Source organism: Folsomia candida, unplaced genomic scaffold (genome assembly GCF_002217175.1).
Source record: "Folsomia candida strain VU population unplaced genomic scaffold, ASM221717v1 Fcan01_Sc009, whole genome shotgun sequence".
Classification (NCBI taxonomy): domain Eukaryota; kingdom Metazoa; phylum Arthropoda; class Collembola; order Entomobryomorpha; family Isotomidae; genus Folsomia; species Folsomia candida.
The window spans coordinates 2642984-2663853 of NW_019091201.1; the positions used below are offsets into that span (position 1 = coordinate 2642984).

The 20870-nt window shown below is 37.0% G+C and overlaps 1 protein-coding gene across 2 annotated transcripts; it reads left to right on the forward strand.

Moving 5' to 3' along the window:
- Window positions 1-3063: 3063 nt before the first annotated feature.
- On the forward strand, window positions 3064-11266 carry LOC110853871 (E3 ubiquitin-protein ligase SMURF1). Of its 2 annotated transcripts, none has more exons than XM_022102219.2 (19): window positions 3064-4171; window positions 5407-5445; window positions 5546-5617; window positions 5737-5773; window positions 5879-5911; window positions 6015-6064; window positions 6151-6201; window positions 6285-7053; window positions 7148-7730; window positions 7796-7880; window positions 8017-8111; window positions 8214-8252; window positions 8333-8430; window positions 8509-8589; window positions 8700-8837; window positions 8918-9101; window positions 9176-9252; window positions 9353-9404; window positions 9487-9681. In XM_022102219.2, the coding sequence occupies exons 1-19, from the start codon at window positions 4072-4074 to the stop codon at window positions 9679-9681; spliced, it is 2778 nt and encodes a 925-aa protein (XP_021957911.1). In that variant the 5' UTR covers window positions 3064-4071. The 2 variants fall into 2 exon arrangements, with proteins under 2 accessions (XP_021957911.1, XP_035710874.1); XM_035854981.1 differs by lacking the exon at window positions 3064-4171 and adding an exon at window positions 5149-5332 and having other exon boundaries at window positions 9487-11266.
- The last annotated feature ends 9604 nt before the right edge of the window (window positions 11267-20870 follow it).

A 20870-nucleotide genomic window follows, 5' to 3' on the forward strand; every position in this document is an offset into this window, starting at 1 on the left:
TAGCCCCACCCACGTTAATCTGTAATAGGAATGGATGAAGAGGGGTTCTCTCTCATCCAATAATAGTAAAAGTTAGGTTTTAAAATTCTGGAAACGTTCACAGACCGAAAAATGGGGTAACTTTCATCAATTTTATTGCAGTCAATCGCTCATTTTCTTCTGAGGTTTCTGTATCGTTTTACTACGCCAATTTCGCTTCTCTCTCTTGCCCTTTCTACTAGGTTGTGTATTGCGAAGTTGTGTGTAAGTGAAAGTCAACAAACAACACACCTTCAATTCAACGATGGGCGTGGTGGACAGTGGCCGCGGAAGCTGTGGGGACATTAACATTGTAGGATAGGGGAGGGAGGGGTTTGTATAACATGGGGAGATGATGGGGACATCGAATCAACGTGGGGAAATTGTCCCTCTGTCCGCACGGCTTCCGCGGCCACTGGTGGTGGAAGATTTCAAAAGTCTTTTTCATCATTTCTTCCACGAAACGAAGCCTCCTCTTTGGAGCCATATTATATCCTTTCTTTGCATCTTGTCCTTCACGCGATGTCTCATTTTGAAAGAAAAAGTTATCTCCGCTTCGGCAAAGCAATTCTTCCCTTGTGTCGTGCATTTTTTCTCTTACTTTTTCATATTATTCTCATATAGTCGACGACGCGGCATGGCGTCATCGTGCAGTTCTCGTCGTGTGTGTAACAAGAACCCTCCAGCCAAGCCACCGAATCGCAGTCACTTTCACTGTCAGCACTATTTGTTGCTTTTGCTTTGGTTTTAAGTGAGAAGCAGGGTAAGAAATTGGCTTGATCGTCATTCTTCAGTGGCCGTGGGGAAGTGTGGGGACATTAACATTGTAGGATGGAGGGAGGGAGTGGGTTTGTATAAGATGGGGAGATGATGGGGACACCGAATAACCGTGGGGAAATTGTCCCTCTGTCCCCAAGCTGTCGCGGCCACTGGCTTATCGTTTGTGTACATAGGATTTTTATTGGTGTGCTAATGCAAGTATTTTATTCGCTGGTGATAGAATAAAAGCCCGCCAACATCACGTGACTGTAAGATTAACATTAGAAGGCGGGCGAATTTCAATTTAAACTTATCACCAAGATATAAAACACTTGCAATATGTCGGCTGGCTTAGTAGATGTTCCTGCCCAGTGGCCGCGGAAGTGTGGGACAGAGGGACAATGTCCCCATCATCCCCCCATGTTATATAAACCCCTCCCTACCCTATCCTACAACGTTAATGTCCCCACGGCTTCTGCGGCCACTTTTCCTGCCTGGGTTTCCTTTGTTCCTTTGTTCTTGTTTATATATTGGACCAACCAACTTTCTCTTTTTCTCTCCTCTTTACACAAAAATAACATCACCATTTTCCTAATATAGGCGACTCATCATCATGTTCCTCTCTAGTATTTTGCTCCCATGTAGTATTTGCAGGCAGGGAGAGAGCTAAATAAAAAGAAATTTAAGCAGACAAGCGGGTGAAAGTTGTTGGTGTTGAGTGGGCTGTTTTGTTGTCTTTCGTTCGTTATTATTGGGATGAAAGTAGCTGGACTGGAAGCAAACAAAATTCACGCCGTAACTACACAGCATCAATCACTTGGTGAAAGTGGTGGAGAAAACACTAACAAACGTGGACGTTTATTTCATTTATTTAATTTTGCATCCACCAGCCACGAACGAACGACTGACTACTTTCCCTTCAAATTTAAATTGCCAAAGGAGCAAAAACCGGGCAGAATTCCAGTTCGGATAGATGAGATGAAACCGGGAGAGAAAGAGAGAGAAAGGCAGAAAATTCGCTTTCTCTGCACAGTCGACTGAATTGGGTGGGATGGAGAAATACTTTGAACTCGAATTTATATTTTCATTATTCGTGTTCATTTTATTCGAGGCTAGACGAAATTATTTTGTTGTTTCTGGAATCAATCAGTAGTATGTTTGTTACCTCTGAAGTAAAATTAGTGTGCGTAGTCAGTGGCCGCCGAAGGGTGGGGACAAAAGAGGGACAATGTCCCCAGGTTATTCGATGTCCGCATCATCTTCCCATGTTTTATAAACCTCTGCCTCCCCCTTTCCTGCAATGTTAATGTCCCCAGTTGTCCCCACGGCTTCCGCGGACACTGCCTGGCTACCGTACCTTTACCACTCACTGTCCTTGCCCGTTTTGTTGTATAAAAGGTGATAAAATTATAAATTGTTTTCTTTTATTGTATTGTTTTTTGTTGCATAAAGTAAACAATTCATAAAATTAGGTAAATTAAGTTAAATGTTGTTTTTATTAATCAAAATTGGCATGAATTCGTCATACATATCGCAATGTGATTTAATTAATTAAAACCATGTACTACTGAACATAATATAATTGATCTCAATTCTTTTACGCAATGCAACAATGTAACTGGCTACATACATATATGAGTTTGTAGCTGTAGGCTATGAAAAATGTTGAACAATAGTGCACTGAGATCGTGCAGGTGCAGCCGTCTACCAACCAAGATACACTCCATTCACTTTCGCCTTATGTAGGGTGTCTCGTAAAGATGTGGACTCTTTTAGTTTGATCGCATAGTGTATGCAATCTACTTAATTAAAATATGGTAGTATGCATTTTTATAAATTTTACAAGTGTATAATAATTGTAATTGTGACATAAATTTCTTGTTTCAAAATATTTTAAAATGATATTAAACTATAAATGTAAGGGTTATTCATTAAGCATTGCATGGAATTTACTGATACATCTGGATTCTATATCTATTGGAGTTATGCAACTCTGATAGATGTAAATATTAAAATTTTAATATAAATAATAAATTTGGCAGGTGATCCACGTATTTTTGTAGAATAATTTCTATTATTCTACCACCTTGCACACCTTTCATGTTTCCATTTAAACGTTACATTTCACGTTAATAATAAGTTTTGAACTGATATTAATTATGCATGAGATTTTAACAAACATTTTATTATACTCCAAGCTTTCAACAGCGAACTGCAACTTCGTTCAGGGAGTTATATTAAAAAGTAATTAAAAAATACAATGAGGTTAAAAATAATTAAATACAAAATAGCTACCATTTTATAGTGCAAAATTTAATTACATTTCATATCAAAGAATTTAAGACTCCAAGTTAGAGTGGATCAGAGAGTAGTGAATTTATGAGACACCCTTTATATTCAGTTTGTGTGAGATCCCACTACGCCCGGGATGATTTAAACTGAAAAACCAATTTAATATTTACCATAGCCAGACATCCCTTTCCTTCCTTCCTCCTCCTTCATATTACTCCACACACACTAAAACTTATACTCACAAACCACAAATCCTGCCAACCATAAATTTTTTATCTTTATCAACAGGAGCAGCAACAGCAGCAGTACTACAGATAATATAATATTATGATGAGGATTGGTTACTTTTAGGCTCAACTTTAATTATCATTTTTCTCACCAGCACCACCACCACCACATTTACTAATTACCTTTCCGTCACAATTTACAAATCACGACGACTCATTTCAATATTTGTTCGGGAGGGAAGGAACTTTATTTATTATTTTAACTGGATCTTCCTCCAGTCAGATAATGAACGATGATGTGACTCAAATATTTGTAAGAACAACATAACATTCGACCTGTGAATATTTCATGATTCTTGGTGATGTGATAATTAGCCAATTTTTTGTTGTAAATCATCCAAAACTGTGAGGGCAGGATGATGGTGATAAAATGGGGTTAGACAGTGATTTTTGTTCTGAAGGAGGCGAGTGATAAGAGAGAGAGAGAGTTCTCGGTTTTTGTTCAATTAGTTTTAATGTGATATATATATAATTAACTATTACAAATTAGTGATTAGCTTAATAACAAGATGGATAGTGACGAACGGTATGGCCAGGAATATTCGTAGATGATAGTTCAACCAAATAGTGGAGATGGAAATTGCTCATCGTCGTGGTCGTTGGGTTTGAGCAAAATCCGAAAATATTGAGTCACACAGCCCTAGCAGCCGCACCCGAAGGACGGATCGACAGGAATTTGTTGAGATTTACCAAAGAAGAAGACACTGATAAAATAATGGAGGTTGTGGCCAATGGGGCTGTGGTCGTGGCGAATAATAACAACGCGGGGGGCAGGGGCAGAAATAATCAACAAGCTGCCAAAGTCAGAGTGACAAGTGAGTGACGATTTTATTAGATTATTATAGCGCATTTCAGTTTCAGGAAAGCATTAGAAAGAAAGAATGCACCCACCCCCGTGTAATTGTAAGTCGAAAAAATACAAAACGGATGGCGACGATGCGTGATGTTAAGCGCATAAGTAGTTAGGTTAAATCCGGTGGTGGGGATTCGACATTCGATTCCCTCCCTGCTGAGAGAACAATTCTTTGCAATTTCCTCCCCACTACTTTATTGTACCCAGTTCCCACCAACTTCCGCTCATTATGATGTGTGTGTGCTTTTTACAAACTTGTACATTATTTCGACTTTTACACATTACATTAGGCAAACTTGTGTCTTTCGGCGTCTCGGATTTGTCATCATGACCTAATTAAGGAACGTGAAGACGAGTCATTATTATTGAAGTGAAGCAGCTCTACAATTTCATAATGACGGCGAAGTGGTAATGGTAACGGTTTGTCTGACACCTCACTCGGTTCCAATTGTTCAGTTTAAGAAATGGAAGAACCTTTTTCAGTTAGTCAGTCCCATTATTAAGCACTTTGGGTGAAATTCATTATTCGAAGTTTTTCTGCTATACGTCTTTAGATTTCTATTTAACAAAAGTTTGTAATTTGTCATAGTCATTCACTTTTGTGGTGTGGTGGTAGATCAAGTGATCAGTTTAGTTTATTTTTGGTTTCGACTCATCTAATACAGAGTCAGACATACGGATGATGAAGAGGATTATTTTGCGGTGTAAAAGTACTTTGTTAGTTGAAACGTCTAATACTTTACAGTATGGGGTCGTCGTTTTTCACGACAAAATTAATCAGCAGTGTGTTAGTGATTCTATTTAAATTGGCACTAGTAGGAGTGCAAATATATGTGTAACCCGTTTTTGAGATAAAATATAATAATATTGGAGACGCAATTAGACAAGATAAACATATTTGCATTTGCCATCATCACCTAAATTATATTAAGTAAATATAGAGGAATTGCTATTATGGAGAATAAGAGACGCGAAAGAAGGGGTGGTGGTTGTGGGGGGTTGAGACCATCTTCATCGTCTGTTGGCATTGGGCTAGACCGTAAACGAAACGCTGTAGTTTGTCGCTCACTTAGCACGACAAACGTGATCCGGAACAAACAATTTATTTTTATTCGTGTCGTCGGTTAATAAGCAATATTTATTAAATAAAGTTTGGGTTCGATCTTTTTTCTGATGTATTGTTTGTTATATTTTCAGTTTTCGGGGCTAAAAGTTTGGTCAAGAAGGATTTCTTCCGTAAGTGATGAAATATAAAATTCATCTATTAGTGATGGACGCAGATGATGATTTGATAATGATAATTACACAAAACTACATATTATTCCACTTAATTTAGGTTTACCGGATCCGTATGCAAAAATTAGCGTGGACGGAACAAATCAGAGCTTTTCGACTGAACCTTGCAAAGGTAATGTGTAACAAAAAAATAGCTGTGAAATTGGCAATCAAGTTTCAATTTCCTTTGCTTTATCTGCATATACAAATACATGAGTATATCTTTAATGTGTTTTATTATGGAAATTATAGGGACACTCCACCCAACATGGAATCAGTACTTTGATCTGTAAGATTTTACGATTAAGAGCAGTGTTGAGTTATTTATTTATGCTGGTGCGTATTTCATGGTAATCTCGTAATAATATTTATGTTTATTTTGCTGTACTAACAGATACTTGACCAGAACGGATTCTATTACGATCAGGTACATATGTGTGAATAATGTCTATTTTTGGAAATTGAAAAAGAACCTATGGACATATGAACATGATAATCAATCTGTTATAACTGGAATTGTTTTATTGCAGCATTTGGAACCATAAGAAGTTACACAAGGAGCAGCATTCTGGTTTTCTAGGTACAAAATGTCCTTTAATAATTTTTACGCGGTATTTGTGCTGTGACCATTTATTTATATACGACTTTTGTAATTTTACTTGTTAGGATGTGTCCATATCGTTGGGAAAGCAGTTCAACGTCTTCGGGATGCTGGCCGTAAGTCCTCCTTAATTGGAGTGTCTTTATGTAAAGTATTTCCTTCGATTTTAGGTTTTAACGATATCATTGTGCTCTTTCAGCCCAATTGATGAGTTTATGCAAAGCCAGTCCTTCCGATCCAGAACCTGTGCGTGGCCAAATTGCCGTATCTTTGATGTCAAGAGATGCTCACACCGCTGGAGGAAGTGATCGTCTGCCTCCTACTGCCGTTGTGGATCGAATGGGCAACGTATCCTGTTTCGGAGTGCTAGATAATCCACGACCAAACATTGCTTTGGTAGCATCAACCTCAACCCCAGCAGTTGTATCAACTTCACCACCACGAAGAGAATCGCAAGCACAACCAACTCCAAATAGTAGTCGTCCAGAATCTTTGGTTGTTACACAACAAGGTTTATCCCCTTGTGACTCATCTATTGGTGGGCCTCCTCCTCCAGGAATAATTTCTACTCACTCTCAACATCCGACTCCAAGTACACCTTCCTCATCCTCTCAACAAATGCTACAACCCTCCGCGTCATCATTGTCGGGGAATCAACGATCCAGTTCCAGTAATAGTAATGGTGTAAATGGTGTCGCTGGTCTAAATATTATCAATGGGAGCGGGAATGCACCACCACCTTCGTCTCGTCGGAAAGCGCGGCGCAGTGCTCCGCCAACTGCAGTTCCAATTGTTGAGCTTCCTGCCGGATTCGAAACTAGGATTACAGAGCAAGGACAAGTTTATTTTTATCAACTCAGCACCGGTACGAGCTCGTGGTACCATCCAGGACTTAAAGATTTACCATCATCGCAGACCATGGGAAATTCACTTCCGCATGGTTGGGAGCAGCGGTTAACACCTTCCGGGTAATTTTATCATTGCAATATTAATACTTATACATATACAGCATTTGAATGTATTTAATGTCCTAATTACATTACAATTACTTTTTTCTTATAGGAAACCCTATTTCGTTGACCACAACAGCCGTACTACTCATTTTACTGATCCACGACTGATTAAATGGCCAGCCCCTGCTGCAGGAAGTTCTCAACAACCACAACCGCGTGGTTCTTCTTCCAGAGGGACGACATCCGCCTCCGGTTCTTCCTCCTCTTCAACCTCTCCACTCAATCCGGCTCCTCCACCAAATAATCCATTATTGCCAAGCACTTCAAACAACAATGCTCCCCTTCCAATTCGTTCTCCGACTCATTCTTCTGCTCCAATTGTTCCTAGCAATAATTCGAACAACGCAGGAGGAGGCGGAGGTCGCATCCGCAGTAGTCGATCTCGTGATGCTTCGAGCACAAATCATTCTGGAATCCCAGCAAATGTTTCCATTGGTCAGCAGAATGCAAACCGAGATCGTCGGGACAGGCAGTCTGTACATATAGGTGACGGTAAAAGTGACGTAGAAGTTCTTCCAAAGTACAAGCGAGATCTAAATGCTAAGATCAAACAACTTCGTGTCGAACTCCAACTTTTGCAACCGAGAAACGGACATTGCCGCATAGAAGTCACAAGAAAAGAAATATTTGAAGTATGCAAATCTAAATTAATTTAAATTATTGAACATTTTTAAATAGTTCTTAACTTAACTTTTAGCAATCTTATCGCCAAGTTTTGAAACTACGCGTCAAGGACATGCGAAAAAGACTAATGGTCAAATTCAAAGGAGAAGAAGGATTAGGTAAGTTATTTCATGGAAGTGTTATATATAGTCTTAAGTGTTATAAGCGTTAAATATTATGCCTGTCCTTGTATGCTTTTCGAAATTCATTTCGTTCAAATCTCATTATTTCATTCAAATCTTCATATCTCGGCAGATTATGGTGGGATTGCACGCGAATGGCTACACCTGCTTAGTCACGAGATGTTGAACCCGAGTTATGGTCTATTTCAATACTCGCATGAAAACCAGGTAAATATCTAAGTTCATTCATCAATTATGTAAGAGCTGTAGCTCCACAATATCACTTTGTCCAATAGATGAATTTTGTTCATGTTATTGTTTGTTTTTCAGTGTTGCGTCCAAATTAATCCAGACTCCCATATTAACCCCGTAAGAAATCTAAGCTGACTTGTGCCCCTTAATTTGTACGATATTGAATCATTTAACTTGATTCTACTTTTCTTCTTTAGGACCACTTGTCATACTTTCAATTTGTTGGTCGGGTTTTGGGTCTCGCAGTCTTTCATGGCCACCACATTGATGGCTCGTTTACACTTCCGTTCTATAAGTGAGTGGATGGTTTTTTAATTTTTATTTAAGTACATTAAGAAGATTTCTCTTATTTATATTTTATGCATACATGTAGAATGCTGTTGAACAAATCTATAAACTTGCCGGATATTCAAGCGGTTGACCCCGAGCTGTACCAAAGTTTAAATTGGATGTTGTAAGTATTCTACTTTGAATATATTTACTAATTGGCTATTACAATTTTAGTACTAAAATCACACCTTCCTCTGTTAGTCAACTAATCACATGTAACTTTTTATATTGTAGACATAATGACATCACCGGCGTCATTGACTCCAATTTCTGTGTTGAACATAACCATTACGGTCTGGTGGAAATGCGTGAGTTGAAAATGGGAGGAAAAGACATTCCCGTCAATGAAAAGAACAAAGATGAATATGTCAAGTATGGTTAACATTTAATAACTTCCAATAATGAAACAATGTGGTAATATATTAGTAATATGTCTTATTTGTATCTTATAGACTTTATGTGAATTACCGGTTCATGAGAGGAATTGAAAAACAGTTTGATGCTCTGCAAAAATGCTTTTTTGAAGTTGTACCCCAACATTTACTAAAAGCGTTTGATGAGCGAGAATTAGAACTTTTAATTGGAGGCATTGGAAAAATTGATCTGGACGACTGGAAAACTCACACCAAACTCAAGGTACCTATTAAAAAGGGCGTTGTATTAAATCAATCAAAGTACCTAAATGTGACACGATCAATTTTTTATTGCAGGCTTGTACGGGTACCGACAAAATCCCACTCTGGTTCTGGGAAATTGTTGTTCAATACGACGAAGAGATGCGTGCTCGGTAAAATTATTATTCTTAATCATTCTTGGTGACTTTCCCATCCCAGGAAAAAACTTGTGTTATAATATTTCTTATTCCATTTCTCCTCTGTTTAAAACAGCCTCCTACAATTTGTTACTGGTTCGAGCCGGGTGCCGATTCAAGGGTTTAAGGTAAGAATCATGCGTATAAGATAATCAGATACCCTTGTGTAATATTCATAAATCTCTAACGTAACTTTTTTCTTCATTTTAGAATCTTCAAGGGTCCACCGGAGCTGGGACACCTCGCCTATTTACGATTCATCTAGTTGAAGCGCCCACAAGTAATTTGCCCAAAGCGCACACGTGCTTCAATCGACTCGACATCCCAAACTATGAAACGAAAGAAAAGTTTTACGAAAAGCTAACCAAAGCGGTCGAAGAAACTTGTGGATTTAGTGTAGAGTAATTAAGAACGTGAAACTATAATAATAATTATTATACACCTAACAATAATGCAACTATTTCCAATCAATTGAAACCAGTCACCCTTCTATCACTACTACGTACTACTCGTCTGCTGCTATTATACACACAATATATATTATTTAGACATTAAATTTCGCAGTAGACTAATAAGTTCGCAACATATAATTTTATATTTCCATTTATTGTCGCATTGCAAGTTATGTACTGTAGGGATATTATTAATTAATTGTTTCAAGTTGGTGGTGATAATTATACTGCAAACAAGACTTTTCATTTGACTATTACTCCTCCTCCTACAACAACAACAAGTTTACTTGATGGATCTAATCAAATTTTATTTACTTGTCCATTTTCTTGAAATGAAACTTTAGTTTTTATTTTATTACCTAGTTTTTTAAACGGACTATTTTATCTTTTAGTCACACACACACACACACACGCCTCTGATTAATTTATTATTATTATTTTGAGAATTTTGAATTTCGCTTTTTGAAAATGAAATACTCCACACTGGGATTAACCTACCGTCGTCGTCATCGTCGTCGCGATATGATGAGTTATTTAGCTACTTGTATATGTTTTTTGTCATGAATAGTCAAATTTTGCAACATTTAATCTGTATTGTAAAAAAAATTCAGCACGTACATATTCTTAAAAAATGGTATCAGTCAAGAGCATAAGTCCTCTTGAATCTTTTAAGATGGGAATGTTTAATGTGAGAAAATGTGTTCTGTATTCGCAGTCTTTGTCGTAAAAAAATGTAATGTACTACATAATTGTAATAAGTTTAAACTACAAGTCACACTTATTGCATAATGAAGTAATTTAGCCACGCCCACCAGTGTTCCCTTCTCGAATTAGAATATCAACTGTTAAAAATGAGAGAAATCGTAAACACGGGATATTAGCAATGAATCTACTACTACATACATAGTTTATTAATGTGCTACACGTACGTATTCACAGATCATGAATCATTTTTTTACTGCTTGTTAACTCAATTGTGTCGTCTCGTCGTAGTACTACCGTATCGTAAAATTAGTACGTCATTACTTTTAGCGGTTAAGGGAAAGCGAAGCGAGGAACGCAAGCAGTGGGGAGATAATAATTCATTACTAATTATTGATTGAACTTATTCGCTTTATTATATCTCTGTACGAGGTTTATTAGTCCACTTGTATAAGCAATTGCACATTGTATAATGATACCTCATTCTTAAGCGATTTCGGGTATCAATTAATTACTGTATGTACGAGTATACGTATACACCAATAACATTTCATCCGACTGATTCATATCATACATGTCGTTGTATAAGAGTATAAGTCCTTTGATATAAAATTGTACCACGGCGATGAACAAAACAAGACGAAGAAAAGGGGAAGGGTATGAGAAAAATATGCAACAGAACTGATCAATTTTTGAGGAGTATAATAATAATAAGTTAATTAATTAAGGAAATTAATGGAACAAGAACATGTCGAAAAAAATATCGTGTCTCTTGTGCCTTATTATACCAAGCGAGCATCTGTTATCAATAAAAATATCAATGAAGAACAAGAAAACTCTTATTTTATGGCATCATTATCATTTCCATTTTTAGGTATTAAGGCTTATCAGTTAAACTCATGAAAAAATTTCTAGACGAAAAGTTAGTTAGCTACCAATTTGATTACATGAAGTTTTTATGCATAATTTTGCATGCGAGTCCTATATATTCTACATATGTAGATGTTAGTTAAATTTTTTGTAAATAGTCGCCAAACTTAATGCATAAAATGTAATAAATTTTATTTGCGTGCACACAATTTAATATTGATTACATACGTGCATTTAAAATTTTAAGCTTTTACATTCTGATTTAAGCTGAAAGTTATAATACGAATTGATTGCATTATAATATTTAAAAGGGTGGGGATTAACGAGGCCTCAAAAAAAATTAAAAAATTCCAAGAAAAAAGTCAATTTCATAAAATTAACAAATTACTTTAATATAAAAGAAAAACAAATCTACAAAAAATAAAACGAAAAATTTTATATCGCATTATGAATGCCTATTGTAATTTTTTGTCAAAATTTGCATAAATATTGTTTAATTAAGTATTATCATTTTATGAATATTTCTATGTTTATATAGGAGTATTTATTATTGGCACGTGGTTAAAATTGTAAGTCAGATAATTAGGTCAGAGAAAGATTGAATAATTTTTCTACATGTTCTAACAGGTTATTTTCAAAAACATAAATCATCTCATAATCTCGAAAAATGTCACGATTGTCATTATAATATTTTCAAAATAATTTCAGAGGGATTGTCCAAGCGTATTTATGACTAGTTAGTGAAGGCATATTAATTGAGCTGAGAAGTATTTACATAAGTGATCTACTGCATTGACTAGAATATTTTTGCACTAATTGACTCTAAAATTGACTACAATGTTTTTGCATTAATAAATTGGCTCCAAAATCGACTACAATGTTTTTGCATTAATTTGCTAGAAAACTGACTAGAATATTTTTGTATTAGTTGGCCCAAACATTACTTCGACTTGGCTTATCGAGTTGCTTAAAGCAAGCCTAACTGGTCCAAGACATGACTTGACGATGGTCGAACGTCAACATCAACTGGGGGGATGACGCTACCAACTTCAGATGTCGAGGAAACAGTAGACGATGGTATTAAGATCCGTGGTGCATTTCCAGGAGCAGAATGAATCTGACGACTTGTGCTGGGCACCTCAGCGTCACCGAGAGGAGAGGGATTTTGCCCCCCAGCTGTGTGGGGTCGAGAGGGGGAGGAGTCAAGTGGGTTGACGTCACAAAATCCTCGAGGGGTAATTACACCTGGAATTATGTGAATTTTGTATAAGATAAAGTTTTATCTTGTGAACTGTCCTGTATAAGAATGCACAGACCTTGACTGGTTGTTTGGGGGCCAATCTCTGCGACAGAATTGGATGCCGTTGTAGGAATGGAATTATTTTCTTTGTCCAAGTTGCTTTCTTCAGTCTCCGCAGATGAGCGAATTTCTCCTGTGATCAAACCTGCTGATTCTTGTCCATCCGTAGGAACAGAAGCAGATGAGCAGCCAGGCTCTGTATTTACATATGGAAATCAAGTATGCAAAATTATCATTGGTTTTGTAATTCATGTGTAAAAACATAGCTTAAGATTTGAGACCTTGTGTGCCCATTGAATCAGTTTCATCAGTGCATGGATACATTTGTGGGGCAGGCGTCCCATCGCCAGCTACCGCGTTGCTTTCTCCATCATCAGTTGGTGGGCTGCTTTCTCTTCCAGCAGGGACGCCTGACCCTCCCTGTTCCCTTTCCGACCCTACCGTAAAAATGGAGGCCATGGCGAAATGTTTCAGGGTGCTCATGGCGTCCTCCATCGCACTCGTTGGTCTGAATGGGTCCTCCGGATCGATCTCAAACTTGCCTGGTGATCGAAATAGGGAACGAAATTTTCTCATGAATCCGTCACCTTCCTGTTGTTTCCTCCGTCGCAGAGGGGGTGGGGATGAGCATGTGCGTGGAAAGACATGGTCAGGATGTGTCAAACCAGGACAAAATATGGGCTCATCATCGTCCGAATCGTCAGATGTAGTTTCCTCCTCCACAGGTTGCTTTTCTTCCTTTTCCGGTTGTTGTGGTGGCGGTGGTGGTTCAATCTCAGGCTGCTCGGTCACGTTATCGGATGCATTTTCTTTATCCCCTGGTTGCTTATCTTCCTCGTCCGGTTGTGGTGGTGGGAGTGGCGGCGGCGGTGGTTCAATTTCAGGCTGCTTATTATCAGGTGCATTTCCCTCCGCCTGTTCTTGTGGGTTTGGAGCTTGTTCAATTGCTGCATTCGCACCATTGTTGTTGGTGTCGTCATTATCTTCGTCATCGTCATCCCTGGTCAGGTAGGCCCAAAGAAGAGCGATCAAACTGCAAATGAGATCCAGAGTAGCTTCCCCGACTCGAGCCCCATCAATGGCGGAAATTCCACTTGTCAATCCCATCGTGCCACCGATGAGAGCTTATCAGAAATAAAATTACGAATTAATTTCTCATAAGATTTTTTTTTTCTGTGAGAAATAAAACTTGCCTATGATGTCGGTCCATTCATATTTGACTTGTTTCTCCATCACCAACATTTGATGAACGTTGAAACCGATTTGCACACGCGACGTGTAAAGAGCATTTCTGCAAAATAGGAAAGATTTTCTAGGTATTTACACATCTTCAACGTATTTATTTTTATTTGATATCCTATTCTACACGGTTTGGGAAACATTTATTTTTACCCTGTCATTTCCTTCACGATTGCCGGAGCTGTTTTTTCGTCGTACGGAACGGAAATGATCGACGCAACTTTGTACGCGATGTGGGAGCAACCTGGTAAACATTTGGGGCAATTGACGCCGTCATCTATGTACATATGCATAAAATTAAATTATTTTAATACTTAACAATTAATATTAATTAATCAAGTCAAGCACTCTACTTTGTATCTTTGCTGCACAAATAGTGTCGTCCAATGTAGTGCACAATTTTCGCCCAGGCTTATCTGCATTAATAATGTGATTTTTTAAATGCACGACTATTATGATTCGGGATTAGCTCACTTGATAGTCCAGCCAGGCTACAGTTGCATTTTTTAAAGATTGCCTCTGATTTGCATTCCTTGATACAATTTTCTTGGGTGTAGAATTGATAAAAATCTGGAGGATTTTTATCCGGCTTTGCCAAAATACAGTCACGGTCCCCCTTGAGATAAGATAAAAACGAAAATATTATAATTGCTAACATTATTTAAGCAAGTAAATAAAATACACGATCCAATTTCTTGATGTCTTTCTCAGAAATAGTAATCACGGCTTCAAGGATGATTTTCACGTCATGATTCAGGAGAATTTTGACCCCTCCGGTGTCAGCGTTCAGCTCGTCATAGATGGATGTAATTCCAAGGATATATGCAAGCCCGTCGTTTTGTGGGCATACCGTGTTGTCCAAATCAAACTGGGCGACAAATCCAAATCCAAAACGGGGTCCAGCATACTTTTGTGTTAGCGGAATCTTATCTTGGTAAGGATGTGCTTGCTCTTTGCATGTCGAAGTTCGATTGGATGGGGTGCGAAGGTTTAGATCATTGTGCTTGTTTAGATACAATTCCGACTCGGACTGGTTGCAAACTTTCTCATCGGCGAGATGTGTTTTGATGGTATCGTGCCTGAATATTATGTCCATTAATTAGGATAATTATTATTTACGTTAAATAGTCTATTTAATCAACATGTCCTGCATTTTGTCACATACTTTCCCGATATTGAAGAAGCCATTCGATTAAATGCGCAAGCAGCCCCAGTGTCAGTAATGATATCGGTGATAGCATCGTTGCAATCAATTCGTTTTGAACCCCAAACGCAAGCTTTGATGATTCCATTATCGCCAGTGCATGATGGGATTGCCTAGGAAGAAATGGTTGTGGTTGAGAATTTCTCAAAACAATTGGTGCGACAAAAGAGAGATAAATTACCTGCTTCAGTTTTGGTATCAATTTGGTTTTGATGAAGGTTTTGTTTGGAGAATTCTCATCATATTCGAAAATATCAGCATGCCGAAGGTTGGGAATAATGTTTTTTGCATTGCTGGATTCGCTTTCGTTGTTCCATATTATTTCAGGATCCAATGGATTGCAAATGTGATTGATCGTGTAGAGGAGAGCAGTTGTTTCTTCCTTTTGCCATTCAATATTATCCGAATCGTGAACAGGGGCAAACCTAGCGTCATTATGAAGCCTATTATAGAAGAAATAGTTATTTTCTATCCATGTGTGGTGTCTTTTATTTAGTATGTTCCGTACTCCTTGAATTCTTCAATTTTTGTCGCAATAAAATTGCTCCGTTTATAAATCTGAATTTCTGGGTAAGTGACTCTGTCCACGGGGAGAGTAGTTTCGTCGAATACCAGGACAGTGGGATTTTCGGTGAGCTTTCCATACAATTGTCGAGACCATTGAACACCAGTGAGAAACAAAGCCAATGTCAATGCCAACCAAGCAATTCTGAAATTAATAGCGTATAACAAATGTCATTGCGCAAACCATTGTTCCTTTGCTGTAAATATATTAAATATAGCCAGTAGTATAACAAGATTCACATTGTACACATTTCGAACCTGTTGTTGAATGAACAAGATTTTGACTATTCAGAGAATGTATAAGCTCATAGTTTTTGCAACCATTTTAAACTGCATATTTTGCATGGTAAGTAAATTAACAGTTGTTTTACCGTACGCATATGTATTTTGTCTCAAATTGAAGATTCAATTTCAGGGAAATGGGGAGTGTATCTGTCCGAACCGAAATCTTCCCAAACCATTCAACATGTGTGGCCATGAAATTAAGAGGTTTTACCCTCACACGTCTTGCGGAATGGAGGTCGTTTATGAGTGCCAAGAAAATAGGACTATACTTGACCACGCATGTGAAACCAGAGAAGCTTTCTGTGGAGTAGACCCTCACGATTTTTGCCTGTCATATGGCAAAGATTCGAAAAGGTGTATCAAACATAAAAGGCTCCGAGATTGTTGGAACTTTGGCAAAAAAAGAGCATCTTATAATAGTTCCATGCAGCAAATGAAATCCTATGATTTCTACTAACTCACTCGATATGTATTTTCAAATCCAACCTTGTATAAGTAATATCATTTATTATATGACAGTCGAGCGAAATAGTAAATTAAATTGTTATAAGAAATTAAAATTTGGAGTCGTCAAATGTCAACCCATAATCAAATTATGATCAATGTCAAATTGTGCAAACAATTATGTATTACTCTGTTGAAAATACATGAAATCTAGCAGCACAAATGATTTACAGATAATTTAATTGCTAAATTCCCCATTGTTACTCTGCTGTACAATGAATGAAATCTAGCCATACTTAAACGATTTGCACATTTTAAAACTGTTATTCAATGAACAAAATAAGTTTGACCTGTGCAGCAATGTGTCAGCTCGTAATCATTTTAGCCATTTTACACTTCATATTTTGCGCGGTAAGTTGATAATTATCATGCTATTGGTCTTTGTTACAATTACAAATAATCCTTTCAGGGAGAGGAAGGATGCATCTGTCCCAAATCATATGGCAAATTTGGGAAAGTTTCATACGCAAACCATGGAACAACATTTATGACGTGTGGCTATGAAATTAAGAAGTTCTACCCTTACACAACCTGTGGAATGGACACCTGCTATCGCTGTGAGGGCGATAAAACCATACTTTATAAGGTGTGTGACACCAGAGCAACTTACTGTGGGATCGAGACCATAATTAAAGGATCTCCTTTTCATACGGACCGATGCTTGAATTCAGAAGACTCGAAAAAATGTATTAAACACAAATTAGTTCGCGCATGTTTTGATTTCGACTCAGAAAGTTACAATAGTTCAATGCAACAAATTCAGTCCCCTGACTTTATGTAAGTTAGCAAATTGGCAATATTATTTGAATGTATATGCATTGCTGTATAAGTCAATCACCTCTCAATTTAATATAGCAACACCTTTATGGAAGAAACATTATACATTTTACATTGAACTGAAAATAAATATATGTCATGTGTATACATTAAATAAACGTGAATATCATTTTATTGATTATAATGGGGAAAGCATTGCAGAGGTGTAACAACGTGTAAGCAAGACCACTCTATTGAATGCAATTTATTATTGATTGACATCGTACTGCAGCACAAAAATCCGCATGCCGAAAGCAAGCCGTTATTGACGTCTAAAGTTTAACTCCCTATTGTTACTCCACAAAAATGACGTCTAGCCATACACAAGAGGCAGATTAAATATTTTAGATATCTCTTGAATGAATCAGACAATTTTTTCCTGTATAGTCATGTACAAGTTCATAATTTTTCTAATCATTTTACATTTCGTATTTTGCGTGGTAAGTTTATAATGGTACATATGTGTCTTGTTAAAATAAAAAAAATAGTCATTTCAGGGGGATGAGGGATGCATTTGTCCCAAATCGTATGGGAAATTTGGGAAAATTTCGTACCCAACGTATGGAACAACATTTATGATGTGTGGCTATGAAATTAAGAAGTTCTACCCTCACACAACCTGTGGAATGGACAACTCTTATCGCTGTATAAACAATAAGGCCGTGCTTAAAAGAACGTGTGATACGAGGGGTACTTACTGTGGGATGGAACCACTATTGAAGGATTTTACCCATGCGCTAACTCTACAGACTCGCAAGATTGTTTAAGGCACAAGGTACTTCGGCAATGTGTTAACATCGACAGTAAAGGAGAATACTACAAGAATTCAATGCAACAAATCCAATCGCCCGACTTTATGTAATTTGACAATTTATTAACAACATTTTAATGTTCATATACTGTCATGCAATGTCGCGTCATCCTCATCCCAATTTTATATAACCTTAAAAATTATTTTATGGAAGCAAAATTATAAAATTTTTAACCTATGAAAAATAAATGTGACACGTAAGTACAATTAGAATGGAAGTCTACACTTTGAATAAACAAGAATATCATGATTATAGTGGGGAAAGCATTGAAGAGGTTTAGCAACATGCAACCAAACCAACGCTCCTCCATTGCACGCAAACTTAAGCTTCTGCCGAACCGACGCTCGTCCTAAAATTGATTGCCATTTTAGTTTAATGATAATCAGGATAGCTATTTGGAACCAGTCATACGTATCGTATTCATGAAATTAATTATTGAACATTGATCCTCATAATACCGCATAAATGTGTTTGCATACGTAATTGAATATGACAGAAAACGCGTAAGTATTTTGGAAATCGAAGGATGCATAATGATTATGAGAATGGATCGATTTTCAAAAATGGGGTGTGAATTCCACCAATGCAATTAGATATGCATCAATTCATATATGCAAGTTTATGTATAAACCATTCTAAAATTAATAGCGTGTAATAAATTTTATTGCTCAAACCATTGTTGCTTTGCTGTAAATATGTATATGAAATTTACCAGTATTGTAAAATACTGGTAAAAAATAAAATAACATTGATTATAATGGGGAAAGCATTGCGCGTTGCAGGGGTTGGGGGTGTAAATAGCAACATGAAACTAACACCACCCGTTTGCATGTAAATTAAAGTTTCTGACGAATCGACCATCTGATTGATTGACATAAATCTAATTTAAATGATTATTTTTTAATGATAATCACGCTAGTTATTCGTGGGTAGTTGTACAAAAATCCGCATATTAATGCCTACCAAGTAATTCTGAAATTAATGATGTATAAAAGTTTAATTCCCCCATTGTTACTCTGCTACAAATAAATGATATCTAACTTACACACATTTTATACCGCTGTTGAGAGAACCAGACAATTTTTGTCCTTTTCAAAAATGTGCAAGTTCATTATTTTTCTAATCATTTTACACTGCGGATTTTGCATGGTAAGTTGATAATGGTACATGTGTGTGTTAAAACTTAAAAAATAGTAATTTCAGAGAGATGAGGGATGCAGCTGTCCAAAATCATATGGAAATTTTTGAAAAGTTTCAAACCCATATTATGGAACAACATTTATGATGTGTGGCTATGAAATTAGGAAGTTCTACCCTCAAACAACCTGCGAAGCGAACACCTATTATCGTTGTACAAACAATAATACAAGAAAGTGTGGGATATCACCAATATTTCCTGAAAATGAAATGCACCAGGACCCATGCGCAACATCTAAGGACCCACGGGATTGTTTAAGGCATAAAATATTTCGCGAATGTATTAACATCGACTACGAGGGACGAAATTACAAGAGTTCAATGCAACAGCTCCAGTCGCCCGACTTTATTTAATTTGATAACTTCTTAACTATATTATTTTAATATTCATATATTGTTATCTTAAAAAATACTTTATACAAGCAAAAGTATAAATTTTTCCCTATAAAAAACAGATATGGCATGTAAATACAATTAGAATACGCCTTGAATAAATAAAAATATCATTGATTGATTATAATGGGGAAAGCATGGCAGAGGTGTTTATAGCATAATGCAACCATTGCAAAACCATTGCACGCAAACTTAAGAGTCTGCCGAACTGACGCTCGTCCTCAGATTGATTGACATCTACTTAGCTAAGGATAAGGGATAATCACGATGGCTATTTGGAACCAGTCGTACATGCCGCAGCATGGAATTGTTCTCATGAAATAAATTATTGAACATTTCTCTTCATAATACTGCATATACACAAATCCATTTACATACGTCATACGTGCCTGGATGAATAGGGATGAATATGATAGCAAACGCGGATGTCTATGTATTACATTTGATTTGGCTTTTTATGATAATTCAGCAAACCCTGCCATGTATTCGTCTACGACAATCGAATTTTGAGAATGGATTGGTTTAAAAATATGTAGGTGTGAATTTCACCAATGCAGCGAGATATGCATAAGTTCATGAATGAACCATTTCATTGAGCATTATATCAAGCAACGTTTAATTATGCAAATGTTCTAAATATGTTTCAATTGTTATTTTTAATGACTTCCTTAATTACTACATTCTAAAAAAGTTAGTTATTTAATATCCGAAAATGTGCGTACCTTCTGAGTGGATGGATGTTAGGTCTCATGGCATCCTTGATTCCAGGGATTTTAGATCCTCGGAGGAATTGAACCCCTGTCGAGTTCTGGTCCGGCTGAAGGCCTGAGAACCACGCCCATCCTGCCTTGATTTTGCTCCAGTTGCGGTAACAGAGGACCAAGATGAAGATTAAGATGCATGCTATGATGATGGACGAGACAGCAATTGCTAATATTGGCAACACGGCCAATAACGATGGCGGGTTGTAGGTAACCTCCCTCTTCGGCATTTTGTGACGCCGAGGGGGCAAAATTTGCTCAAATTAGGGTTTAGTTTATGGTTAGAATTGAATTTAGTTTGGATGTCAAAGCAAAAAGTTGCTTTGTATGCTTTCAGATTGGAGAAAGTTGGCTAAGATTACATTGTTACGCAGGGATTGTCAAAATTTTCAAAATTTTCTAATATATGAATTTTAATGATCGCTATTTATGTACGAGGACTTTTGATTTAATGAGTTCAGATTAGGTAATTTAAAAGTGATTAAAACTAAAAAG

Excerpts from the sequence above, each read along its gene's own strand:
- LOC110853871 (XM_035854981.1), top strand. The coding sequence starts at position 5,164 with ATGGAGAATAAGAGACGCGAAAGAAGGGGTGGTGGTTGTGGGGGGTTG. Across the intron at positions 5,618-5,736 it reads TTCGACTGAACCTTGCAAAG|GGACACTCCACCCAACATGG; the intron begins GTAATGTGTAAC and ends TGGAAATTATAG. Across the intron at positions 8,590-8,699 it reads CAAAGTTTAAATTGGATGTT|ACATAATGACATCACCGGCG; the intron begins GTAAGTATTCTA and ends TTTATATTGTAG.